The following is a 26,812-nucleotide window of genomic DNA, read 5'->3' as shown; positions in this document are numbered from 1 at the left end:
GACATCTCACTGAGGTTTTTCTTGATGATGGAGATTAATGGTTTGTGGTATGTCTCTGCCACGAACTTGGGTAGGCCATACACATAACTGTGGAACTTTTCAAATCCATACACTAGTCCTAAGCACTCCTTTTCAATTTGTGCATCGCGGCATTCCGTTTTTGAGTGGTGCCTAACCGCTCCATTACGTAGCAATGTGTGTATGTATGTATGTCTGTCCCTGTGTCTGTCCCCGTGTCTGTCCCCGTTTCCGAGCACGGACAGCTGCAACACTGTAACTCTGTCATTTCTTGACCGTTTCGGACGCAGGAAGGCTCGGAACCAGGCCGCCCCCCTGGGAGCGTTCCTGGGGGTCTGGATGTTCCGGGGACCCCCCGGGGACCCCCACAAGGTAACTCTGTAATTTCTCGACAGTTTCAGACGCGGGGCGGCTCGCCGGAAGCGGGTCGCTCCGCTGGGCGTGTTCCTGGGGGTCTGGATGTTGCCGGGACCCCCACACGGTACAGTTGCACCGCTCACTTTACACAGGTGTGATTCTTTTGTCATTGTTCTTGATGCGTTGGCAACTGGCCTCCAATCTTCTCCTGCTTGTAGCAACACTGCTCCGATTCAGTCTTCACATTCCTCTTGTAGGGATGGGCTTCCCATTGTAGGCCTTGAGTGGAATTGGATTAGGACGAATGTGTGGCTTCACTTTCATGTTTCTGATGTGAAGATCATTTATCATGTTAGCCTTTGCTCCTGTATCCAGGTTGGAAGGAATTTTATTATTATTATTATATTTTTTATTTTTTTGCTCAATGTATTGTGGACAGTTTCAAGGTCTGCCCACCAAGGCCATTTATTGTTACAGACCCGGTTTTGGTAGCTGGTTAACGACTGCAGAACATAAATCATGTAATATTCATTTAAATCTTTCTTTCTTTTGCAGGTTTCAGTCTTTCTTTCCCTTTCCACAGGATCTCATCGGTAGACCCAGGACCAGGTAGGTAGACTTCTTTCCCTAGCAGGTTTTTTTTAAGTCTTTTCTAACAATCACACTTTTTTCCACAGCTTTTGACAGGTACTTCATTCCCCATCAATAACAGCCAGGAGTGTGGCGGTATTTCACAGATTTGACCGGGGGCAGGTAACTATAAAAGAAACATGCATATTAGCATTTTCGTCACATATCGTCATTATTTCTGAGAGGAATAAGTGTGGATTTTGCTTACGGCCAGAGCATGCCCGATGTCTAGTTGTAGAGTGAGGAATGAGGGCAGAGGCAGCCACACCGACATCTTATCCTCTCCTCTAGCGACACAGGTGCGTATGATTGAACTTGAACGAGCAGGTAGGAGGGGACGTAGCGTCCGTCTATGACGCTTCCGTGCGGTGGGCGTGGTCTTCTCAGCTGCAATCTGCCAAAGAACTTAAGGTATCACACAAGTCATTTTCCTCCCCTGTGTAATGTTCCTCCACTGTGTGTACACGTTCACCTCTGCCTTGTTTCCCCTTGGAAAAGCATTGCTTGGAAAAGTGATTCTGTCCTTGACACTTGTGACACATTTTCCCATATGTTGGGCATTGTTTTGGTACATGGCGAGTACCACATCTTTTACAATGAAAAGTCTCTGATTTATTTTGTTGATTGGACTGCCTCTGTGCTTCTTTGTTGTATGTCTTTCTCGAGATCATGGCGATTGCTGCACCATCCTTAGTAGTGTCGCCCGCAAATGTTCTGGCATGCTGTATTGCCAATTCACTGGCATGGCATATTTTCACAGCTGCTTCAAGGGTTAGCTCTGTCTCCCGCAGTAACCTCTCCCTCAATTTTTAATCTTGTATGCCAAACACAAGCTGATCTCGGATCAGAGAATCATGCGCTTCTCCAAAGCTGCACGTACTCACTTTTAGCTTTAAATCCGTCAGAAACACATCCAAACTTTCAGCAGGCTGTTGCATTCTTGAGCGAAACACATACCTTTCAAAAGTTAAAATTTTCTTTGGTGAAAGGTGTTCATCATACTTCTTGACAACCTCATCAAACTTGTCTTTGTCTACATACACTGAAACGTGTATACTTCCACGGCTTGTTGTCCTGTGACGGTCAGAAGCGGTGCAATCCTACGGGTAACAGACTTTCCATCCAGGCCTACAGCCATCAGGTAAAGCATGAAATACTGTTTGAAGGTACGCCACTCATAATCCACATTACCAGTCCAATTCACTGCATCTGGTGGCTTCACAAAGTTCACACTCTCCGTCATGACGACTCGTGGTACCACTCCTGGTACCATGTAAAGTTTCTATCTAACAATGAAGTAACTTGGGTTCTTGCAATGCCACTTTATTTGGACTGGTAGAGTTGCAGCATATAGGTCATACATTAATCATTAATCATACAATACATTAATGTTTGTAGGTGTGGTCTTGATAGAGCAGTAGTAGATAGTCACCATCATAGATGGTTAGATCTGTTGGATCACCGGTGGTCCCCAGACCACTGGTTGAGAACACTGACAGATGATGTGGTGGTTAGCATGGGTGCAGGTGTGCAGCTGCACACCAATGCAGATGCATCGCGCCTCACCCCACCCACCCCATGGAAACGGGAAGCAAAGAGTACCACAAAAACAAACTGATTCCTCCTGAGATCATTGTCTGCCATCCTCCCTCAAAGAACATCGCCACGCCTGATGAAAAACATTTTCATCACATTCAGCCCCAAGGCCCCATTTGGTTGTATTCCACAATTCCATCTGGTACTTTGGAGATGTTATTTTCCAGTTTCTCTTTCTTTATAAATATGTAATCTTGCAGTAAAAGTTTTGCCCAGACCACATAATAGTTAATTCATTAAGGGATTGTATTATTCAGTTAAGCTGTCGTAGATTCACATGTATTATGAAGGTGTGCAGTAACAGGAGAACACGGTTGCATAGACCTGACCTGCAGTGCAGGGAATCCGATTTCAAGGCTCACATTTCACTTTCAGTGACTTGGAAGCCTCTCATAGTGTCATTCCTCAGAACAAACAGGCTCCTGGGGAATTATACAAAAATTATTGGAAGCAATTGGAAATTCCGTGACAATGTACTTCTGTAAAGTCATATCTGTGTTATTCTTTACATCTTGTTGGATTTCTCCTGTACTGACACAGTCTACATACTATACCTTCAGCCCAGGTAAGATCACTACACGTCTTGAGCTTTGTGATAGATAGTCAATGTTAAAGTTACATTTAATGGAACAAAAACAATGATTTGGGGCGACCCAGTTACAAGGGCTTAAAAAAAAACATGTATCATTTAATTATGCAAGACTCACTTGAAGGAAGCACAGACTTTCTCTTCAGTGGAGAAGATGACATTGGTCCGTGTCCAAAAGGAACATACTTCTCCTATCAGCTGTGCGTGGAGTGTCCCTCCGGTCACATGTAAGTCTACAGCCACCCCTTCACATTATGTCGTCTTTGTCTGTCAATTGGAAACCTCATTATGTCCGAAACTGTTACTTTTCCGAATTCAAAAGTAGCAAAAGTAGCAGATCTGCAAGCTCGAAACGCGCCGCTTCGCACCACGTTTCGAGCTTGCGGATCTGCTACTTTTGATGCTTTTGTGTGGCGCTGTAGTAGTTAGGTGTTAAGGGGTCTTGCTCTGGGACACCTCGAACTTCCACATGGGTCCAGACGGAAGCCAACCTGCTTACCAGACAGTCTCTAACCAGTCCACCAAGCTATGGCCGGTTTAATACTTTTTATTAAATTGTTAAATATTGTGATACTATCAAACATTAATATCAGTAATTCTACATCCCCCTAATTCAGTTGGACCAGAAACGGGGATAAAACAGGCCACCCCTGCTGATATTATGAAATGGCATGATACCAACGCATTTGAGTGTGTGTGTGTGATGACAATTTTAAATGTCTCTCTCCTTGACCTAGTTGTCCCGGCAATGTGTCTGCCGCTCGTCGGTGTCCAGCAGGAACCTTCAACCTCCACCCTGGGAAAAGCAGCATGAAAGACTGCAAGGTACTGGAGATGAACCTGAACAGTTGTTATAATGTGTCATGGACTATGCTTGAATTCATATTAAGGTTTATAGAACACAACACTTTATTGAACCCCAGAATCTACCTATATGTATACAGTCTTCTGGGAGGACTATAACTGCCAAAAATATCAGATCCACAAGCTCACAATGTGTCTCATCACGATGAGTTGTGAGCTTGTAGATCGGCAGGTCCATTTACTACATACAGTATAGGGTCTGAGACTATTAATATGCTGGATTGAGTGGATTAATTTAACCACTTAAACCCTCAATACTTGACCAGCTCTATTTTTTACCTTTTATACCAAACATCACCAAAATAAGCCGATCTACACGCTCACGTACCGCGCACAGGACTCCGACCATAAGTGTATGTGTGTGTATCACAAGAACTCTGTCTGACCCGTCTTAAGTGGGGCAACGGCACACCGCACTGGCGATCAGAGTTGTGGAGCCTGTAGATGGCACTGGTGTTTTTTCCATATTAAATGACTTAAATGAGTGTCTTGTGACACCGTTTCAGTGTGAATACTTGCTCTTGCGTCTCTTTAGAGCAGTGGTTCCCAAACTTTTTAACCTGTGACCCAAAACAGAAATGAGATGTTTGCCCGGGACCCAGCGGCGGTGGCTCAGGGGTAGAGTGGCTGGATGGTAACCGCAAGGTTGCCAGTTCGAACCCGGGCTCCCCCAGAGTTAGTGTCGAAGTGTCCTTGAGCAAGACACTGAACCCCAAATTGCTCCCGATGTCCATGAATGTGTGTGTGAATGGGTGAATTGATGCACAATCTATGTAAAGCGCCTTGGATAAAGGTGCTATATAAATGCACCATTTACCATTTACCAATTCAATTCTTAATAATAAATATTTGTCTAATTTATGGAATTTCTTAGATTTTTTAATTTCTACATGAAATTACTGAAAAAAATAAAACTAGAAAGGTCGCAATTTAAAAAAATTGCAAAGTGTGGTTGCCGCAGTGGCTTACATATGCCCCTCCCACTGATATTGCCAGCCAATTACAATGTCACGTCACCCCTCCGATCATGCGTAAGTAATTCGGAGGGGATTTATCCCCCAAAAATCATGTTTTTGCGACAAACGGTTACATTTCTCGCATTTGTGGCGCCCCCTATGGATGAAAATACAATTGCTTTTGGTACTTGGTTGATTCAACCACCCGCGACATGTGATTAAAATTTGGGATGGATTGGACATTCCGTTCTTGATTTATGGCATTTTTTGTAAAATAGGCCCCTCCTACTATCTTCAGACGACGATTATGGCCGAACGATACGCACTACCAAAATTCTGCAGTTGGTGTTTTAATCGGATAGGTCTGGAGATCATGTGTGCCGATTTTCGTGAGATCTGGACAAAATCTGTAGGAGGAGGAGCCAAAAGTGTGTTTTGGAGAAAATTCAAAATGGCGGAAAATGTATCATGACGCAAATGGGCGTGGCCTATATGGGGAGATGCGTCATAACCCAAGAAATCCAGGGAAAAAAATATTTTGATTTTACAACCTACGGTGCAAGAGTTATAAGCCAAAACGTAAAGTGGGCTGTTATAGCGCCACCATGAGGCCGACCGATAACATTATAAGTTAATTAATTTTAGTAATTATTATGAACCTACCCTCCAAGTTTTGTAACTATAGTGCTTACAGTCTCTGAGGAAAAAATACTTGAATGTGAGAAAATGCGAAAAATCGCATTTTCCCATTCATGTCAATGGGGAAATTCTATTCACTAATAAATTCATATCAATTAAACTTTACAACATTTCTCTTAAAAAAATACAAGCACATCCTTCCCGATGAAGCCGGTCAATTTGACATATGGCTCAAGTGCGTACAGTCAAAACTGTGGGAGGAGTAGCGAATCAAAAAAAAGACTAATCCAATGGAATAATAAAGTGTTACAATTGCAATAGTCTGGTTGCCCTGTTAGGGCAACCACACTAATAATCAAAAGTTTGAGAATGTCTCTTTGAAAATGTTTTAAAATAATACTTAAAAGCTAAATGTACGAAACAAAAAAATAAGGGGATCCATAGTAATTTGTCCACGACCCACAAATGGATTCTGACCCATGTGTTTGGGAAACATTACTATTGTCACACTGTTAACAGTAGAGAGGTCTTCTATTGTCACACTGTTAACAGTAGAGATGTCTTCTATTGTCACACTGTTAACAGTAGAGAGGTCTTCTATTGTCACACTGTTAACAGTAGAGAGGTCTACAGTAGAGAGGTCTTCTATTGTCACACTGTTAACAGTAGAGAGGTCTACAGTAGAGAGGTCTTCTATTGTCACACTGTTAACAGTAGAGAGGTCTACAGTAGAGAGGTCTTCTATTGTCAGTCACACTGTTAACAGTAGAGAGGTCTACAGTAGAGAGGTCTTCTATTGTCAGTCACACTGTTAACAGTAGAGAGGTCTACAGTAGAGAGGTCTTCTATTGTCAGTCACACTGTTAACAGTAGAGAGGTCTTCTATTGTCACACTGTTAACAGTAGAGAGGTCTTCTATTGTCACACTGTTAACAGTAGAGAGGTCTTCTATTGTCACACTGTTAACATTAGAGAGGTCTTCTATTGTCACACTGTTAACACATTGAGAGCCCACGCAAAACTGCCCAAAATCACTTTCACCTAGAAAATCCATTCACATTTTTTATAATTCAGCCGACTGTGGAGACACATGCTGGAACTTTTTACTTTGAAATGTTTTATAGTTTCTGAGTTATTTAATTTAAACGCCAAATGCATTCTCAATGGCGAAAACACAAACTTTGGCACCACGTGTAAAAAAAAAAGTGTTTTGATTTTTCTGATTTTTTTCTTAATAAAAAAAATAATAAAAAATAATAAAATATATATATATATATATATATATTATTTTTTTTCCAAAGACGTCCACAGACGTCTTGGGCTATGCACGTGCGGTAATACCCAGGACGTCCACAGACGTTTTGGGCACAAAATGTGTTAACAGTAGAGAGGTCTACAGTAGAGAGGTCTTCTATTGTTAGTCACACTGTTAACAGTAGAGAGGTCTTTCTCCTGTGTGGATATGCAGGTGTGCCTTCAGGTCAGTTAATTAACTGACTGAAAGTCTTGTCACATTGTTTACAGTTGAAGGTTTTTCTCCTGTGTGGATACACTGATTAGTCTACTTAACACCCTGGAACTCTTGTCACACCACTTACAGGTGTGTGGGCAGGGGTGGACAACTTTGATGATGTAGATTTTAGAGACGGGGACATTATTTTTTCACACTCACTCCAGAGGGACACGTTTGCATATACTGTCAGGCAGAAACCTCTTATGTCATTATATATATATATATATATATATATATATATATATATAAATTCTTTCGTAAATGAATGCCCTACTACGTTATTCTGTCATACAAAAAATAGCAAAAATAGCTGATGAAGTTGAAAATGTGTCGCATGCAACCCGTTTTGAGCTTGTAGATCTGCTATTTTTCTATTTCTGAATTGCAATGCTGAGTATTTGATTTGCTATTTTTTTCATTGGAATCCTGAAAAGTAACGTTTTAATGTCAAATGCATTTAGTTACACTTATGTTAACCTTATTAACTTAAATATATGCATTGGACATTAAAAGACTAACAGTTTTAACACGCTATACTAATATAGACTGAAGTAATTAAAGGGGGCTATGTTTGAATGTTTGGAATTCTAACGGCTGAAATAACATGTCAATATTCGGGATATTAACCTGCATTAAGTGAAGGTTTTGTGTGTGTTGCAGTCTTGTTTGCCAGCTCTGATCAGTTCAGAAGACAGGGTGGACTGTCGCCTGTGTCCTGCTGGTTTCGCCTGTGATCCAGACAGTGGGAGCCTCTCTCCGTGCCCCCCTGGGCTGCACTCTCCTGAAGGACCCCTGCAGTGTCTGGCCTGCCCTTTAGGCTCCGTCTGCCCCTCCGGTTACCCTCTGAAGGTGACACTGTCTGTTTGACAACTCGCACGTCTAAAAGCTAAAGTGCCACCGACCGGGTGGGATAACACGGACAATATACAATGTAGTTTGTAATCTTTTACATTTAATATACCTCATTATAGTTTGTAGACGATAGAGTGTGTGCATGCGTGCAAGTACTATGTGAGTTTTTTTACGTGTTGTCTAAAGACACATCCCTTATGAGATTAAAAGACACAAAAACATGATAACATCACCTCACTTCTTAATAACTGAAAGCTGCATAAATATGTGTAACACAGGATCCAAAATAAATACAAATAATACTACTACTCCTAATAATAAAATAATTTGGGTACCCCCCCACAAACTATTGCATTGATGTCACAATAATGACAAACTGTAAGTAGTATCTCTGTACACAGTGTGGGCCTGGGAAAGAAGCTGACATGAACCAGACAGAGTGTGTTGACTGCCTCCCTGGGTTCTACTCCACACTGTGTTCTGCCCACTGCTTCCAGTGTCCTGCAGGTACAGCAGCACCGCCACACACAACCACATTCCTAGCCTAGATTAAAGATGGAGTGCCATGATGTTTGTACTTTTTATGTTTTGTATGCGTCTATGGAGTTAACATTACTCTAATAGCCCCCCCGGCGTGGTTAGAATATTCAAATATGTCTTCCCTATATGTATTTTTGGTTTCTTCCTGAAAGCTGAAAGCCTTTGAGTCAAAAGGCCCACGTTTTGGTCTTCGTTTTATGAGAATGTGTGGTGTGTCATGTGTGTGTGTGTGTTTGTGTGTGTGTGTGTGGTCTCAGCTTTTGTCGGATGTAAGAAGGGGGGCTCAGAGGGAAAAACGTTGGAAAACGACAGTATTCATATTGATGCAGAGTGCAGACTAGACTTTATTTATATTTCAACAAAGTATAGTGTGATGTCACTTGACAAAACTGGATCAAAAGATGCTACACACATCAAAAGCCCTTTTGAAGGCAGGAGCCAACATATGGTCCCAGATAAACACAGATCAAATTCAGACCCAAAGGCAAACAAGGTGACGTTTGGAGACGGCACTCTTCCTCTCAGACTGACTTGTTTGGATGCTTTCATAAATCACTTCAAGAGTGCCACTGTGTGCGGTTCACTACATCTTTTATATATATAAACGCACGCACACACAAACGCACACACACTATTACAGACTGTACAGCATTGTTGATAGCCTATTTATATCACTTTGTTTTATTATCTTACTATCACTTTGTTGTATTATATTACTGTGTGTGTGTGTGTGTGTGTGTGTGTGTGTGTGTGTGTGTGTGTGTGTGTGTGTGTGTGTGTGTGTGTGTGTGTGTGTGTGTGTGTGTGTGTGTGTGTGTGTGTGTGTGTGTGTGTGTGTGTGTGTGTGTGTGTGCACACCAATAGGAAGCCACTGTCCAGGCAGGGGGACGTCCCGGCCCCTCCCATGTCCTCCTGGTCAGTCCTCTCTCCCTGGACAATCGAGGTGCCGTCAGTGCAACGGCACCTCCTCGCAGTGTGGGGGCGCTGCGGCTCCCCGTTGGACGGTGAGCAGAGCGGCCCAGAGGCCCAGCACAAGTCTGCTGACCTGTGGCCCAGGAACGTACCGAGACCCTGGGGACGAGGGGCCCGACTGTCTGACCTGTCCGTTAGGTCAGTGGCTTATTATTCCACAAACCCACCCAGGGGTCTTCAACATCTTTCAGGACCCCCCCCCCCCTCTTTCAGGACCAAAAATAATGTAACTATTCTGTGCTTGTATATCGTCTCTGTTGGGTGGTAACATAAATCTACAAGCTCGTGGATCTGCTTCTTTTGATGCCAGAGGTTTCTGCCCTCCCATCCCCAGGTCATTACTGTGTGGGAGGTTCTGCGGTGTCATGTCCCGCTGGCACCTACGGTCCCAAAGAGGGTATACAGAGACTGACCGACTGTCCACCCTGCCCCGCAGGTACGCAACCATCATCATCATCATCATCATCATCACACCATTATCGCCTTTTTCACTTCCTCTTCATTATTTGACAAACCGCATTATACACAGTAAAGATCATTTTTAAGCGTACAAATCTTAGGCAAACGTTTTCAAAAAGCTTCTAGAAATGTGGTGTGTGTGTGTGTGTGTGTGTGTGTGTGTGTGTGTGTGTGTGTGTGTGTGTGTGTGTGTGTGTGTGTGTGTGTGTGTGTGTGTGTGTGTGTGTGTGTGTGTGTGTGTGTGTGTGTGTGTGTGTGTGTGTGTGTGTGTGTGTGTGTGTGTGTGTATACAGTATGCATTTCCATATCTAAGTGCAGTTGGGTATACAATTTGCATAAAACAAATGAACTCAAATATTGATATAAAATGTGTTGATTCACCACCGCTATGTATGACTTTCATCTTGTTCCAGGCTTTTACTGTCTGGAGGGCAGCACGCGCAGACCCGGCGCCCAGTTCCTGTGCCCACAGGGCTACTACTGCGAGGAGAGCACTGCCACCCCCCACGGCTCACCTTGTCCCACTGGCACGGCAGGGACACAACTGGGTCAGACAAGTAGGGCAGCCTGCAAGAGGTGTGCGGAAGGACGCTTCTGTCCCACAGGTGACGTCCACACCACTGGCTGTCAGTGGCGGAAAAATTTACTTGTATGTTTTACCTAAGTAAAAAAGTATCAATACTGCATTTTGGCATCAAATGTACCTAACCAAAAGGAAAGTACTCATTATGCAGATTGCAGAATGTCTCATTTCATATTTTCAAATGTATACAAATCTTTTGAAAATAGCTGATCTACAAGCTCAGCTATTTTCTTGTAGATCGGCTATTTTCAGATGCCGAAATGTATATTTCGATGAAATGGTTAATGTATGTTTCAAGTTTTCAAATAAATGTAGTGGAGTAAAAGTACAATATTTGCATCTGAGATGTAGTGGAGTAGAAGTAAAAGTACAGAAATGTTAAAATACTCAAAGTACAAATACCTCAAAATTGTACTTAAGTAAATGTACCTAATTACTTTACACCACGGCTGACTGTTATATTGTCGCTGTTGGGGCAGAAACCTCCTGTATCCGTAGTCTAACCTTTAGCGTGTTTTTATTTATCGTAAATTAATGCTCGATCATACTGCAGCAGCAAGCTCCAGAAGTGGCGCGAAGCGACGCGTTTCCAGCTCATCGATCTGCTAACTTTGCTATTTAACCCATTTTGGACTGATGGCGATTAAAAAAAAGGCTTCTAAATCCTAATAGTTTTCTGAAAAACCCATGTTTCTATGTCAGTTGTGCTCAACCTTTTTCATGTCAAGGACCGCCAGAATTATCTCTATTGGGCCACGGACGGACCCCCATCTCAAAAGATGTTGTTCCAGGGACCCCCCAGAAGCAAATATTTTAGTTAAAAATGCCCGCTCTGAAATATATATTCAAAGATTTGCACCACATGTTGACGACTTTTCAAAAATAGCAGATCTACAAGCTCATAGCGCGCCACCGAGTGGCGCGCTATGAGCTTGTAGATCTGCTATTTTTCAATAGCTAAAGTATAACGTAATGCTTAAAACACCAAAAGGGGTTCCCGCCCAAAATGGATTAAAACAAACAAAAGAATCCGGAAAAGTAACACTTTTGGACATATGAGGTTTCCACCCGACAGAGATCACATGCACGTTATGTTCAAAGCATGCAAGCTTAGAGATCTACGAGAGCGGCATCATTAATGTGATATAATGATGTCAGGGAGAGACGCAGGGGAAACAAAGTCTCTCTGCTGCACCCAAACATGAAACGAGAGATGTCCCGATGCAGTGCCTCGTCATGGCCCTGACTGCGGTCAGAGAAACACTGTAGCCTATATAATGTCCAACAGACATTCTGTGATATCTTCTTGACATAATTTTCAACTTAATATTCACATGCTCATTTTCCTTTATTAAAATATTAAGTAAGTAAGTAAGTAAGTAGGTCGGAGAGGCTTATTGTCAGCGCTGCCTGCGTAGTGCTGGCTAGACCCCTGGGAGATGGATCGCTACACCTACCATCAGCTACCAGTACTTACCGCACGACTACCACCACACCCATGCCACGCTATACTCATACGCTGAGTTGGCCTTGTGGTCGAAAGGCGATCACTCTACCCACTGACCTATACCCTATATATTATTATATTGCATTGCATTGCATTGCATTGCATTGCATTGCATTGCATTGCATTATATTCATGGATATGTGATCCGTTTCTCTCGCTCTCTCTGTCCTGTGTCAGTGACAGGGCTCTCCAAATGCGTAAAGAGTGGAGAGACATTCCTAAAAGGAATTCCTTAAATATTTTCATTATTTTAGAAATGGTTCATCTTTTACTCAAGGGGGACAACACCCATTGCAAGATGATGATATGATTTCAATGTGTGGTCCAGCACCATGGAATGTACAGTAAAACGTATTTAAATATTGTTGTTACTCAACAGGATTAAGGAAGTATTGAGTTGGATTTTAGTTATGGTTCATTTTAATTTCATATATTTATTTCGAACATATATACAAAATGTGTTTGTATATATGCCGTGATCTAATACATTACATACTTGAAATACATTTTTAAAAGTTTGAGAACCACTGTTCTAAGCAAAAAAAGAAAGAAAAAAAAAGATGTTCGTCCATGCGCTAATTGGGTTCTCAACCTTGTCAGGCCGTGACCCCCCGACCCCCGAAAAAAAGAGGTGGTGAACCACTGCTAATGTGTTGGATGTTGTGTGGTTGCCAGGTTCAGCTGACCCTGGCCTGCCCTGTGCTCGGGGGAGGTACTGTCCTGCAGGCTCCATGGAGGAGGTGATCTGTCCACGGGGAACCTTCACCCCTCACCAAGGAATGATAAGTATGTGTATTCATACATCACAGCATTTCTGACATTTGTACTGTATAGAACATACTGCACTACTGGTGGTCCTGGAGTACACACGGCAATCCAGGTTTTGAACGTGGTTTTTAAGTTTGAGAAAACATTATTTATACTGTATGAAGTGCTTTGCTCAAAACAATAAATACAAGGTGTACATTGAACAAAAACATTACATAAATAAAACTAGATAAAGTGCCCCTCGGGGCACAGGTCTCCACCAGGGCAGGTCAGGTTGTGGCCTCCTGGTGGCGCTATAATAGGCCAATGTGAAAAGGGTGCTATTTCTTCTTACGCTTTGGATGGCAATTGGCTTTTGTTCCAAAAATGGGTTTTGTAAAAATCCACCTGTTGGTGGCGCTATAACAGGCCAATGTGAAAAGGGTGGGATATATTCCTCAGCCTAGTAGGAAAGTCTGTGAAAGATTTCACGTAAATTGCATGCTGCATTCATGATTTGAGGCTTTTTGTTCAAAATGGGCAATCCTGCAAACTTTGAAAGCCAATGTTAGCCACTTAGGATAGAATATGAAATATCGGACAGATCCGTCTTGAACACATGACTATAGTGATAGTGTGTATCAATTTGTGGGATTTTTGGACAGAATCTGGAGGAGTAATATCAAAAATGTGTTTTTCAAAAGTCGGCCTCCTGGTGGCGTGATAACAGGCCGTTCTGGAGAATTTGGGGCAGAGGTTCATCGTTGGCATCCAGGGAGTGTGTGTGCAAAATTTGGCATCGACCGGGTTAACGGTGCCGGAGATTAGCTATACACAGACGGACGGACGGACGGACGGACAGACACATACGGACACACGGACAAAGTGCAAAACATACTCTCCCCATGCCTTCAGCCTGGTGGAGACAATAAAAAAACAACTTGATACAAAATATACTGTACATACACACGAAGATAGACAGGAACGCCCACAAACGTCACATAGTCTTGGCAAGCCATGACGCCCACTTTTAAATTAGTATTATTTTAAAGCATCTTCGTTTGAAAAGCCAACATCCCACTGTTTATTCCGGTTGGGAGAACTCTGAACTTTACCCCAAGCTCCACCCCCCCAACTACTGTATATTGACGCCCCTGATGACACAACGCTGTGTGTATGTACTGTATAACATTACAGACTATACAAAACAAACATCATAAAACAAGGTGCTTATGGAACAACTGAGTTTTTAAAAACTTCTTCAAACAATCCACTGACACTGCAATTTTATTGTATAATGCTAAGCAGAGTCAGGGCTACCACTGCAAAGGCTCGGTCACCATTTAGTATTTAGCCTAGTTTTCTGCATAGCCGGAAGGCCTCTGGTCAGAAGACCTGAGTCTTTTCACACTGTCAAGGGGATGCACCGATGCAGTCATATGTAAACTTGAGTAAAAGTACAAACGTATTTATAGGCATCAGAATAGTTAGTGTACCAAAAGTAAAATGACTCATTATGTAGACTGTCCCATTTCGCAAGTTTCTAAATATATAAAATCCTTTGAAAATAGCAGATGTACAAGAGAATAGAGATCAGCTATTTTCACATAGCCAAAGTATAGGGCTGAAGTGTTTATTAATCTACAAAGTAACTAGTAACATTTTCAAATAATTGTAGGGGAGTAAAAGTACAATATTTGCCTCTGCGATGTAGTGGAGTAGAAGTATAAATACTTAGGAAATACTACAGTAAAGTAAAAATACATACAAATTGTACTTAAGTACACTACAGTGCTTGAGAAAATGTACTTTGTTTACTTTTCACCACTGTTTATAGGTGATTACCCGTTCTAATATATGAACAGGAAATTATGTACAATGTGGGTAATGCAATATAATAGATAATTGATTGAGAGGGAATTGTTAACGGATGATCTTGGGAAGTTGGGTTGAACTTGGGCACAAAATGAATGTTATTATATAAGATAGATAGATAGATAGATAGATATCTGTCATTAACTGTCATTGCATGTGTGTGCGTGTGCGTGCGAGAGAGTTTGGCTGCGATCAATTTTTACAAAATACAATACCCTCCATACAGACACTGTGCCTGTAACTTTTGTGCAGGTGTGAAGGGCTGCCTGAAGTGTCCAGCTGGTTTCTACTGTCCTGAGGGCACCAGTGACCCGGTCCCCTGTCATCCTGGGACCTTCAACCCGCTGGATGGCCAGGATGACGTGGCCGACTGCAGGGACTGCTACCCTGGGAAGGCCTGCACCAAGATAGCTCTGAGGGCCCCCGATCAGCAATGCATGCAAGGGTAAATACAGCAGCAAGTCTGCTTATGGCTGCCTCTGTTATTCTATGACCACTTCTTAAACCCTCTAGTTTTAGTAAAAATCACACTTGTGAGGTAAGGGGCGCTCTTATCATCATACATCATCATACACATTACATTATACATTCCGTGCTCAGCCAATCAGCTGAGCACATTCTGTGATTTTTGCCTACACCACTGGGTAAGATCAAGCAATAACCCTGGACTTTGTTTCCTGTACTACTAAAGACCACCTGTTGTGTTGATAGCCATTAAAACAATGCAGTGCTGTCTTCTTCTGTTTGATTCAGTACAGTGGTGAAATGCATGATTATAGCCTACAGTACAAACTGATGAGGCAGGTGCCAACAGGACATCCTAAATTGTTGATTGATGGTCTACCATACAACAGGATTAGATTGTCTTTATTACACAAAAGTGGTGTAAGGTCTTATATAGACTGATCAACTGTGGTCTGACATAATGTCTGACGTAATGAAATCACACCCGTGTGAACTGGGTGACCATAGCAACCATGCTCATTCTTTGGTACGAACAGACACGTAAACTAACAAATCACACCCGTGTGAACTGCAACCATGCTCATTTTTTGGTACGAACAGACAGACACGTAAACTAACAAAGCCAGTTGTAGGAGTGGTTTACACCACTCAAAAATAAAATAAAGCATGGTGACTTGTATGCTGTCTCTGTTGTACAGCTTGTACAACAAGGGTTAATGATTTAAGGTGCACATTGTAAAGCACTTTGAACGGTCAAATTCCACTCTGAGTGGATGATGAGTCCGCCTCTTGTCGGACTCATCTCAGACGATAAGATTCAACTTCAGATCAATGCGGATCAATCACAATGCAGATCACAATGCAGATCAATCACACTTCCAGTGAGGAGGACAGACTCCACAGCTACAGGAGGGCATACTGACCCAGACCACTGGAACAACCTGCTGAATACTGACCCAGACCACTGGAACAACCTGCTGAATACTGACCCAGACCACTGGAACAACCTGCTGAATACTGACCCAGACCACTGGAACAACCTGCTGAATACTGACCCAGACCACTGGAACAACCTGCTGAATACTGACCCAGACCACTGGAACAACCTGCTGAATACTGACCCAGACCACTGGAACAACCTGCTGAATACTGACCCAGACCACTGGAACAACCTGCTGAATACTGACCCAGACCACTGGAACAACCTGCTGAATACTGACCCAGACCACTGGAACAACCTGCTGAATACTGACCCAGACCACTGGAACAACCTGCTGAATACTGACCCAGACCACTGGAACAACCTGCTGAATACTGACCCAGACCACTGGAACAACCTGCTGAATACTGACCCAGACCACTGGAACAACCTGCTGAATACTGACCCAGACCACTGGAACAACCTGCTGAATACTGACCCAGACCACTGGAACAACCTGCTGAATACTGACCCAGACCACTGGAACAACCTGCTGAATACTGACCCAGACCACTGGAACAACCTGCTGAATACTGACCCAGACCACTGGAACAACCTGCTGAATACTGACCCAGACCACTGGAACAACCTGCTGAATACTGACCCAGACCACTGGAACAACCTGCTGAATACTGACCCAGACCACTGGAACAACCTGCTGAATACTGACCCAGACCACTGGAACAACCTGCTGAATACTGACCCAGACCACTGGAACAACCTGCTGAATACTGACCCAGACCACTGGAACAACCTGCTGCTGACTGTCAGCTGAATGGACTTTAATAAGAGACACGATTCACAGCGAAATTAAACTTCAGGGAACATTCTAGAAGTCAGTGTTACAACAACTGACTGATTTCCTTCCTGTCTTGAGCACGAGTGTTTGTAGCTTCGGTGAAAAGACGAAATGGCTTCCAAGGTGTCTTTCTCAGAAGAGGATTTTTCCTGTCCCGTGTGTCACGACGTCTTTAAAGATCCTGTTCTCCTGTCGTGTAGCCACAGCTTCTGCAAAGACTGTCTGCAGGAATGGTGGCGAGAGAAGGAAATAAAGGAGTGTCCCGTTTGTAAGAAGAGACCGTCAATGGATAGACCCATAAACCTGGCTCTGAAGAACCTGTGTGAGACCTTCATACAGGAGAGACAGCAGAGAGCATCAACAGGGTCTGAGGTCGAGGGTCTCTGTGGTCTACACGCTGATAAACTCAAACTGTTCTGTCTGGAATGTCAACAACTAGTATGTTTTGTGTGTCTTCATTCACAAAACCATGCCAAGCACAGTTTCAGACCCATCGATGAAGCTGCTCTGGATCACAAGGAGGAAGTCCAGAAATCACTGAAGCCTTTACAGGAGAAACTGAAAGTCTTTAATAAAGTGAAAACAAACTGTGACCAAACAGTGGAACACCTTAAGGTCCAAGCCCAGCGCACAGAGACACAGATGAAGGAACAGTTTAAGAAAATGCACCAGTTTTTACAAGAGGAAGAGGAGGCCAGCCTCACTGCACTGAGGAGGGATGAGCAGCAGAAGAGTCAGAAGATGAAGGAGAAGATTGAGGGTCTGAACAGAGACATATCAACCCTTTCACACACAATCAGAGCCACAGAGGAGCAGCTGAAGGCAGAACATGTCTCATTCCTGAAGAACTACAAGACCACGATGGAGAGAGTCCAGCTAACGCCGCCGGACACACAGCCGGTCTCAGGAGCACTGATAGACGTGGCCGCACACCTGGGCAACCTGACCTTCAGAGTGTGGAACAAGATGAAGGACATCATCGCCTACAATCCAGTCATTCTGGACCCCAACACGGCCCATCCGTTGTTATTCGTGTCTGATGATCTGACCAGTGTGAGACGAGAGAGACGGCTGCAGCTTCCTGACAACCCAGAGAGGTTTGACTACGATAGACGTGTCCTGGGTTCTGAGGGCTTTAGCTCAGGGACTCACAGCTGGGACGTCCAGGTTGGAGACAATACAAGCTGGAAGGTGGGTGTGTTATCACAGTCATACAAGAGGAAGGGATCCGGAAGGGATCAAGACTGGAAAATACAGTTTTCTGAAGGTAAATGTATAGCGTTCTCCTCATCAGGGCGAATCTATGAACTCGCAGTGGAGCACACACCTCAGAGGATCAGAGTCCAGCTGGACTGGAACAGAGGAAAGCTGTCATTCTCTGATCCTGATACCGACACACACATACACACCTTCACACACACTTTCACGGACACACTCTTTCCATTCATTTTCATTGGTGGTTGGTCCAACATCCCTCTTAGGATGCTACGAGGGAATGTCAGTGTAACTGTGGATGAATAGTTAGACATGATGACGATGACGTTGATGTTGATGTTGATGTTGATGTTGACGATGATGATGATGATGACGATGATGAGATGATGATGATTATATTATGATGAGGCTGATGAGGGAATTATGATGATGATTATGTTATACAGTGTGTTAGCACAAGTGCTAATTCTCACCACCTGTCCACAGGAGACTTTTCTAAAAATACAATAACACTTAAAAAAGACAAAAAAAGGTGATCAAGTACAGACAAAGGAATATATACTAATACAATTGTACAGCAATTAGAATACCCATTACATTAACCTATAAAACAAAAGTAAACATAATCACTCAGGTAACCAGTCAAACTATACATGTGAGCACAGTTGATTTGATTTCCTCTGTAGAACACGTTACCATCCGTCTCTAGTTTTAGAACCGTAGGCAAGGAGTTCCAAAGGTTTGCTCCCTTTACTGAGAAGGCAGACTGTCCGAATGAGTTGTTACACTTGGGGACAGTACAGTTACCACTTGTTTAGGCTCATGTATTTTGTGTAGATGATGATGATGATGAGGCTGATGAAGGCATGATGATGACAAACGGTCAACACTATAAAATACTTTTACTGTTATTGTTTTATTTAGTGTGTAGACATGCATATTTACCTTTGATTTCTGTTGAAATTATAGATCTGAAAGAAAGAAATCTATGTATAGAAATGGTTTGAAAATCAAATAAACATTTACCACACAAGGTCGGTGTTACATGAGTTCAGTTGCATCGATATTGGTCCCTCGTTTAAGAGATTAACAGTTATGATGTTTTATATGACGTTGATCACATGCCAGTTCGTTAAATATTAGACGTTTTATAGTCTCTTTCTGCCTGATGTTTCTTCCACTTAAAGCTGCACTATGTACCTATCCTCTTCTACCCTGGTTTCCTGCTCAAGTGCTGCCATTTTTTACATTGAGCTAATAGAGCCTGCCTGCTCGCTCAGGGGATAAATTGGATCTTCTTCAGGTCAGAATTTGTGTCAGACACTGTATAGTGAGACATGACCTTTGACATAATGATCTAAATGTCTCAATGGATGAGCAGGGAGACAAAATGCAACCACCCCAGTTCCACATGTTACAGTATTAACCCATTCTGGACGGGAACCCCTTTTGGTGTTTTAACATTATGCTAAATTTTAGGTATTTAAAAATAGCAGATCTACAAGCTCATAGCACGGCACCGAGTGCCACGCTACGAGCTTGTAGATCTGCTATTTTTGAAAAATCGTGATAATGTGGCTCAAATCTTTGAATATATATTCTTTCACAGTTAAAAAAACCTAAAATCTTTGCTTCTGGGGGGTCCCTGGAACAACATATTTTCAGATGGGGGTCGACGGCCAATTATATATTTGGGGTCCTTGACATACAAATGTTTGAGCACCACTGACATAGAAACATGGATTTTCACAAAACTGTCAGGATTTAGAAGACATTTATAGAATCGTCCTCAGGTCTAAATACATACTCTACTATACAGAATACAGATTGGACAAAATTACACTTTATTCAGTAAAAAAATCACACCTGTGTGAACTGAGTGGTGTAATATAGCCTGTCTGACGTAATGAAATCATGTCTGACGTAATGAAATCACACCCGGGTGAACAGGGTGAACATAGCAACCATGCTCATTTTTTCTGCACAGACTAACAAAGCCAGTTGTAGGAGTGGTTTACACCACTCAAAAACAAAGCCAGTTGTAGGAGTGGTTTACACCACTCAATAATGAAATCACACCCGGGTGAACATAGCAACCATGCTAATTTTTTCTGCACAGACTAACAAAGCCAGTTGTAGGAGTGGTTTACACCACTCAAAAAAATCAACGTTAAAATGATTGTCACCACTCATCATTTAGTAACTTAGTATCATTCATAAAGTCCCAGGCCATTTTTTCCTTGCTTTCCGCCATTGAGAAATGCCCTGCATTCCTGTAATCCTGGCAGGTTCGTGTGTCCTCCGGGGTCTTCCAAACCCAACGCCCTGGCCAACGCCTGTCCCCCGGGGACGCTGAGCGACCAGACAGACCTGACCGACCGCTCACAGTGCCAGCTGTGCCCGGCGCGATATGCGTGTCTACGAGGTGCCACTCATTTCTGTTAACCTTCCATCAGTACAATTTCACTTTGTCGATGTTGGGAAGAAACCTTTGTATTTCCATATCGTCGCTGTCAGGGCAGAAACCTCTTATGTCCATGTTCTAATTTGTGTTTATTTCTTGGTAAATTAACTCCATTAAGTCCATGTGTGAGTTTTATAAATATTTAACTTCATATTGAGCTTGGAACTAAATACATTGGATCCATTGTTTGAACACAGGGTTTTCCATTTCCTGAAAGATTTACAGTTTTGGACAGCGACGATTTCTATGAGAGATGTAGAAGGAGAAGTGTCTCCCAGTCCTGCAACCACCGGTGCTAATTCAAAGAGACATGAAGCGTTTTTAACCTGACTCCGCCAGATGGGGCAGCAGAGAGTACACTGGGTTCCCCCCTCCTGCTCCCATCTGGGAACTCTCAGGCAGACTTGATGCACGGCCACAAAACGGCCTGGCCAATCAGCAGCAGCTATCCCGCCTCTAGCTGCTGCTGATTGGCCAGGCCGTTTTGTGGCCGGGCATCAAGTCCGCCTGAGAGTTCCCAGATGGGAGCAGGAGGGGGGAACCCAGTGTACTCTCTGCTGCCCCATCTGGCGGAGTCAGGTTAAAGCGTTTTAGGACCTCCCAAAAATATCTCATACTGTACATTATCCAGGTCCAGACACTCCAGTGGTTTTGCCGTCTGCTTTCAGCGTCAAACTACAAGGTGCAATAACACACTAATCATTCTAGCCATTTATTAAAAGGCCTTTTACATTCTTCAGAGTTCAGACCAACACTGAGTGCCTGGACCTGGATTATTAATGCATTTATTTTGTCACAAACTTCCTCTCTCTCTTTTTTTTCGCACAATTTGTTTTGTACTGCTGAAACATTTATGTGAGGCAGAGAGGAAAGTGAGTTAAGAATGGCCGGGAATAATAAAAAGAAGTCTAAACAGCTAGGTATACTTTGATATAACATGCCCTGAATAGGGAAGCTAGGTTTCATGTGCTTAATAATTTTGTCAATAAGAACCGTAAGTAACCTGCCTTTTGTGGCGATTGTGTCCATTTTCCATGGCTCTAATAACCATCCAGGTACCGGTGGAGTCCAGAGACCCCCGCTGTCTTGCTTCCCGGGCCACTACTGTCCCCCTGGGACCATGTTCCCCACCCAGTACAAGTGTCCCGTGGGGATGTGGAGCGGACGCAGCGGTCTGGAGACGGAGAGCGAGTGTCAGGTGTGTGCAGTGGTGGAAAGTAACCAAGTATATTTACTTAAGTACTGTACTTAAGTAAAAAATAAAAATAAATCTTACTTTCCAAGTATTTCCAATTTTCATTACTTTTACTTATACTCCACTACATCTCAGAGGAAAATCTTGTACTTTTACTCCACTACAATTATATTGGAAAAATAGTTACTTTGTAGATTTCGATTATTATTTCAGCACATACGTTAAACACTTCAGCCCTGCATTTCAGCCATTTGAAAATAGCCGATCTACAAGCTCACAATGTATTTCTATACATTGCAGTATTGGTACTGTACAAAATGTGAATACTTTTTCCACTACTGCAGGTGTGTCCTCGGGGCTGGTACTGTCTGGCAGGGTCTGGAGTGCCGTCTGGACGCTGTGGCTCTGGACACTACTGTCCTGAAGGTATGTCTGGACACTACTGTCACAAACGGCTCTGGTCAGGCTCTGCCAGTGAACCTAATGGACCTAAGTCCCCACACCTGTAGAATTCCCAGGCCATTCGACTGATAGAATTGTAAAACGCAGCCGTTCGATTGATGTAATTGTATAACTAGGCCGTTCGACTGATATAATTGTAAAATGTGGGCCTGGGCCATGGCTCAATGGTCCAGGCACCTTGGCTGGTAATCCAGTCTGGCAGTGTGCCGTGGGTTCGACTCCCAATCCCGACAGCCTTTACTGCATGTCTTCCCCCCCCATCTGTCTCCCCATTTCCTGTCAGCCTACTGTCTGGCCCTCCATAAAAAAATGTAGAATAAAGGCGAAAGCCACAAAAAAATATTTAAAAAAAAATAATTGTAAAATGTGGCCGTTCCACTGTTAGAATTGTAAAACGCGGCCGTTCCACTGTGTGTGTGTGTGTGTGTGTGTGTGTGTGTGTGTGTGTGCGCGCTATAAACTGTAATTGAGTGAGGATAGATTATTTGTGTCATTGATAAAACCTTGTTCTTCCTGTTATGTCATCAGGGACTATCTATGGCTCTCAGTTCCCCTGCCCTGTGGGCACCTATAGCATCAGAATGGGCAACGGACACAGAAACGACTGTCTGGTGTGTCCTGAGGGCTCCTACTGCCCAGAGGGCACCTCTAAACCGGCACCCTGCCCACCGTAAGTCCAATGGTTCCCAACATGTTTTTCCTTGGAGCCCCTCCTTCTACAGTATATCCAACCCCCTCATGTGTGAGCAGTTAAACACACTACGGTAGATATGTATACGACAAATAGCAAAAATAGCCGCTCTACAAGCTCACAAAATGTTACATCACGACCAGGTAACCACGTCTACATTTTTCATACTAGTAGCAAGGCATGGGATTGGCTTTCTTGGGTACCTCCCTGCCCTCCGTAAATGACCTCGAAAATGTTCATATCATAAGTAGGACCTGTGGAAGAGTCCTAGACCCCTCATCAGACAGGTCAGATTGACCTCACGTATAGACAGGTTGCAAAAGAACCTCACGGCAAGACACAATGGGAAAGAAGCAATGACAGGTGTAAAAATGGATTCCATCCTTAGAATATGTACCGTGACCTCTCCTTTATAATCCTTGTGTATAAGTGATTCCCAAACCAGATGTCCTCAAAAACCCTGACCCAATGTGTAATTGACTGAGAAGGGCAAAGCACTCACAGGACCTTGAGTGAACTGAAAACAGGCGATTTTCAAAAATAACTGGGTTGGACCACACTCTCAATGTGACACAGTCTCAATGTTTGTATACAAATGGTCTTCGAGAGAGTGAATGACCCTGGTGCAGAGACCAAGGCACAGTGATAGATTTAACCACTTCTAAAATGTTCAAAGTAAAAAATAAAAAATAAAAGAATAGGTTCTACAAGCTCACAACACGCCACAATTGTGAGCTTATAAATCAGCTTCCGTCTAAGTACTAGTATTCAGGTAGTATAAACCTAGAGGCCCCAATCTGACCAGGGGGGGGGGAAAACCTACTTGTCCCCACTGTACGCTGGAAACAGCTCAGAACCCTGGAGCAGATGACAACCTGACACTGAAGGAACAGACAGGAACAGGTATATATACACACAGGGGGATTTGGTACAGGACGAGGTACAGCTGGAGTGGGCATTGGGACCAGAATTAGCAGGGAACCATGAGGATTGGGTAACAGGATGACTGAGGGGGTGTGACAGGCAAAACACAGAGCTGACGAGGGAACACAAGACAGGTGGAGAATCTCTGGCTGGTGCATGGAGAGGGCCCGGGGTGGTACATGAACAATGGGAAACACTCCAATATATGAACACAAACTCGAATTATCACACTGTGTGTGGCACATTTTAAAGTCCAATTTATTAAGGCTATGCAGTTTTAAATCTGATGGCGGTTATTTGCAGAATACATGACGCTAGTATGCCGACTAGCGAGACTTACCCCAAAATCCAACTCTTGATGCCGAGTGCCAAGCAGGCACTGCTGCTAGAGAAAGGGGGGAGAATGAGAAAGGAACGATGATGATGAGGTCGATGATGGTGATGATGATAATGACGATGATGACGATGACGATGGAACATTTTATAAAATCCACGTTGAGGAATATGATGGATATAGCTGCATCACGGTCTCATGATTTCTAAGTCCCCATGCTCTGTGTGTTCTGTCTTTCAACAGCTCCACATTCCGTGCGATAAAAGGAGGTCAGAGGCTGGAGGACTGCTCCGCGTGTCCTGCTGGCTATTTTTGTCCCCTCTCAGCCACCGTCAGGCCCAGAGCGTGCGGTGCCGGCAGCTACTCTGTAAGGCCTCGTCCTTTAAACACATTCCGCTGTGGCTGCTCAACTGACGTGCTACAAATGACGGCTGAATGGCCTTATTTTAGAGTTTTGTGTTTTTTCATCCTTCCTGAGGCCATTTTATGATTTGGGCACGGTGGCACAGTCGGTAGTGCTGTCGCCTCACAGCTAGAAGGTCCTGGGTTCGATTCCCGCTGAGGATGCTGGTGGGCGTGTTCTTTCCTCCGCGTCATCAGCGCCCATACCCATAGGTGGGGTTAGCGAAAGGGCATTTCTGTGTGGAGTTTGCATGTTTTCCCTGTAGGTACCCTCACAAAAAACATGCAGTAATCCTGGTCTCTAAGCAGCCGGTAGCTAGCCGGGGGCGCCTGATGGAGGGGAAAGGAACTGGTTGGAATAACGTGTTCCTTCACGTGCTACGTCCTAACGGGGAAACTCCCCCCTGTCAGGTGAAAAGAAGCAGCTTGTACCCCTCATGCATTGAAGGAAGCAACAGACTGACATGATGTCAGTCTGTTGCTCTCCCCATGGGGTTGGCAGAGGGAGTATAGAGCCCAGGATTACATAGGTAATTGACACTGTGGAAAAAATGCGTTACAAAATCATGGGATAAAATAAATGATTGGCCTATTTATAGGTGACTGCGGTGACATCATTTTGCACTACCTACTGCTACTGTATACCATGTACAGCAGTGGTTCTCAAAAGTGTGTCCGGGAACACCTGCAGGGGGCCCTTGAAGGTGTTCCAGGGTGTCCCCAGCCAAATGAGTTAATGTAGCGTCACTTTAACCACTTTGAAAATAGCAGATCTATCATATCAAAATGTGGCATATTTTTAAAATAATTTTAACATAAATCATGCACAAAATATTTTCAGATGGGGTGCATATTCATTTGAGGGTCCTTACCGTCCTGCAAATGAAAATGTTTGAGAACCACTGATGTACAGGATCAGTAAATGTCAGCTACAGTAAAAGACATACCAGCTTTTAAGTCAGTCTTTCAAAATTACATCTGAACATTGTTTTATGATCCATCCTGCATTCTGAATGATATCTGTATTGTTCTCCCTGGCTTGGGCTACATATATGTCCATGTATTAATACGTATATTCATTCTGCTAATTCATGCCCCACAAGTCCAAGTGCAGGTTGCTAGATCAGACTTTTAAGTCTACCTATTTATATTCTTATCTTTATCATGTTTTGCTAGCCTGGGTTCCAGCCTGATTCGCTGCGTTCCGCGGATCTGAAAATGTCAAGCGCAGTGACATTTTCAGATCCGCGGAACGCAGCGAATCAGGCTGGGACCCAGGCTAATGTTTTGCATGCTTAGCTATGCTTTGCTATGATGCATTTCCCCATGGTGATCAATATACGCCTGTCCGTCTGTCTGTCCGTCCGTCCGTCCAGGACGAGGCTTCAGTGCAGTGTCTTCCGTGCCTGCGGGGACACTACTGCAGCAACGACACCACCAGTGAGGAGACCATGTTGAGTGTCATGGTGTGTCCCGCGGGCTTCCTGTGCTCCCAGGGTCTGGCCAGGGACCCCCAGCGCTCTGCCACCCTCTGTCCCCGCGGCTTCTACTGTCCTGGTGGAGCCATTGTGAGTCACACGCACATAGTGGTGGACAAAGTACTCAAATGTTTTACTAAGTAAAAGTACTAATACTGCAATATAGAAATACAAGTAAAAGTCTGGAATTCAACGTTTACTTGAGTAAAAGTACTAAAGTATTGGCATCAGAATGTATACATAAAGTACCAGAAGTAAAAGTACTCATTATGCAGAATGTCCCGTTTCGTGTTTTCAAATGTATAACAATATTTTTGAAATGGCAGATCTACAAGCTCACAATGCGACACACACGCACACGCACACACACACACACACACACACACACACACACACACACACACACACACACACACACACACCTAGGACAGTTCTGGATAAACAGTCTGTAATTCAAACACTAGGATAAGTTCTGTATCACGTCACGTCATCAAGACTTCGAACCATATACTCGGACGACAGTATGTATTGTATTCTGGTCACCCGTCTGCATTATCCAGTTTCTTTTATATATCCGTCCATTTATATTCAACATAAATTATATTCAGCATATTTCCTTTTGGCTATCTAAACATTTTATTCATACTGTATTTTGAACACCAAAAACACAATGACAGTAACAAAACATTATTATTATCTTTTTTACG

The 26,812-nt window shown here is 43.4% G+C and overlaps 2 protein-coding genes across 2 annotated transcripts in view; both read left to right on the top strand.

Moving 5' to 3' along the window:
* LOC306931991 (uncharacterized protein) overlaps positions 1 to 26,812 on the top strand; it is a 202,584-nt gene that overhangs the window by 7,547 nt on the left and 168,225 nt on the right. Inside the window, exons 3-16 of the mRNA XM_079513696.1 lie at positions 3,928 to 4,015; positions 7,823 to 8,011; positions 8,416 to 8,521; positions 9,419 to 9,664; positions 9,861 to 9,962; positions 10,399 to 10,590; positions 12,751 to 12,861; positions 14,950 to 15,142; positions 20,444 to 20,580; positions 21,675 to 21,817; positions 22,159 to 22,240; positions 22,805 to 22,946; positions 24,469 to 24,592; positions 26,004 to 26,195. Of these exons, the coding sequence (XP_079369822.1) occupies positions 3,928 to 4,015; positions 7,823 to 8,011; positions 8,416 to 8,521; positions 9,419 to 9,664; positions 9,861 to 9,962; positions 10,399 to 10,590; positions 12,751 to 12,861; positions 14,950 to 15,142; positions 20,444 to 20,580; positions 21,675 to 21,817; positions 22,159 to 22,240; positions 22,805 to 22,946; positions 24,469 to 24,592; positions 26,004 to 26,195 (2,047 nt within the window). The remainder of the gene's footprint in view (positions 1 to 3,927; positions 4,016 to 7,822; positions 8,012 to 8,415; positions 8,522 to 9,418; positions 9,665 to 9,860; positions 9,963 to 10,398; positions 10,591 to 12,750; positions 12,862 to 14,949; positions 15,143 to 20,443; positions 20,581 to 21,674; positions 21,818 to 22,158; positions 22,241 to 22,804; positions 22,947 to 24,468; positions 24,593 to 26,003; positions 26,196 to 26,812) is intronic.
* On the top strand, positions 17,052 to 18,461 carry LOC306932899 (E3 ubiquitin-protein ligase TRIM35-like; the record flags this gene model as incomplete). The annotated part of the gene is made up of 1 exon (XM_079514875.1): positions 17,052 to 18,461. The coding sequence occupies one exon, from the start codon at positions 17,052 to 17,054 to the stop codon at positions 18,459 to 18,461; it is 1,410 nt and encodes a 469-aa protein (XP_079371001.1).

The sequence above is a fragment of the Electrona antarctica genome (assembly GCF_951216825.1).
Source record: "Electrona antarctica genome assembly, chromosome: 11".
Classification (NCBI taxonomy): Eukaryota; Metazoa; Chordata; class Actinopteri; order Myctophiformes; family Myctophidae; genus Electrona; species Electrona antarctica.
The sequence above is the reverse complement of the archived record's forward strand: the minus strand, read 5'-3'. Positions and strand labels throughout refer to the sequence as shown.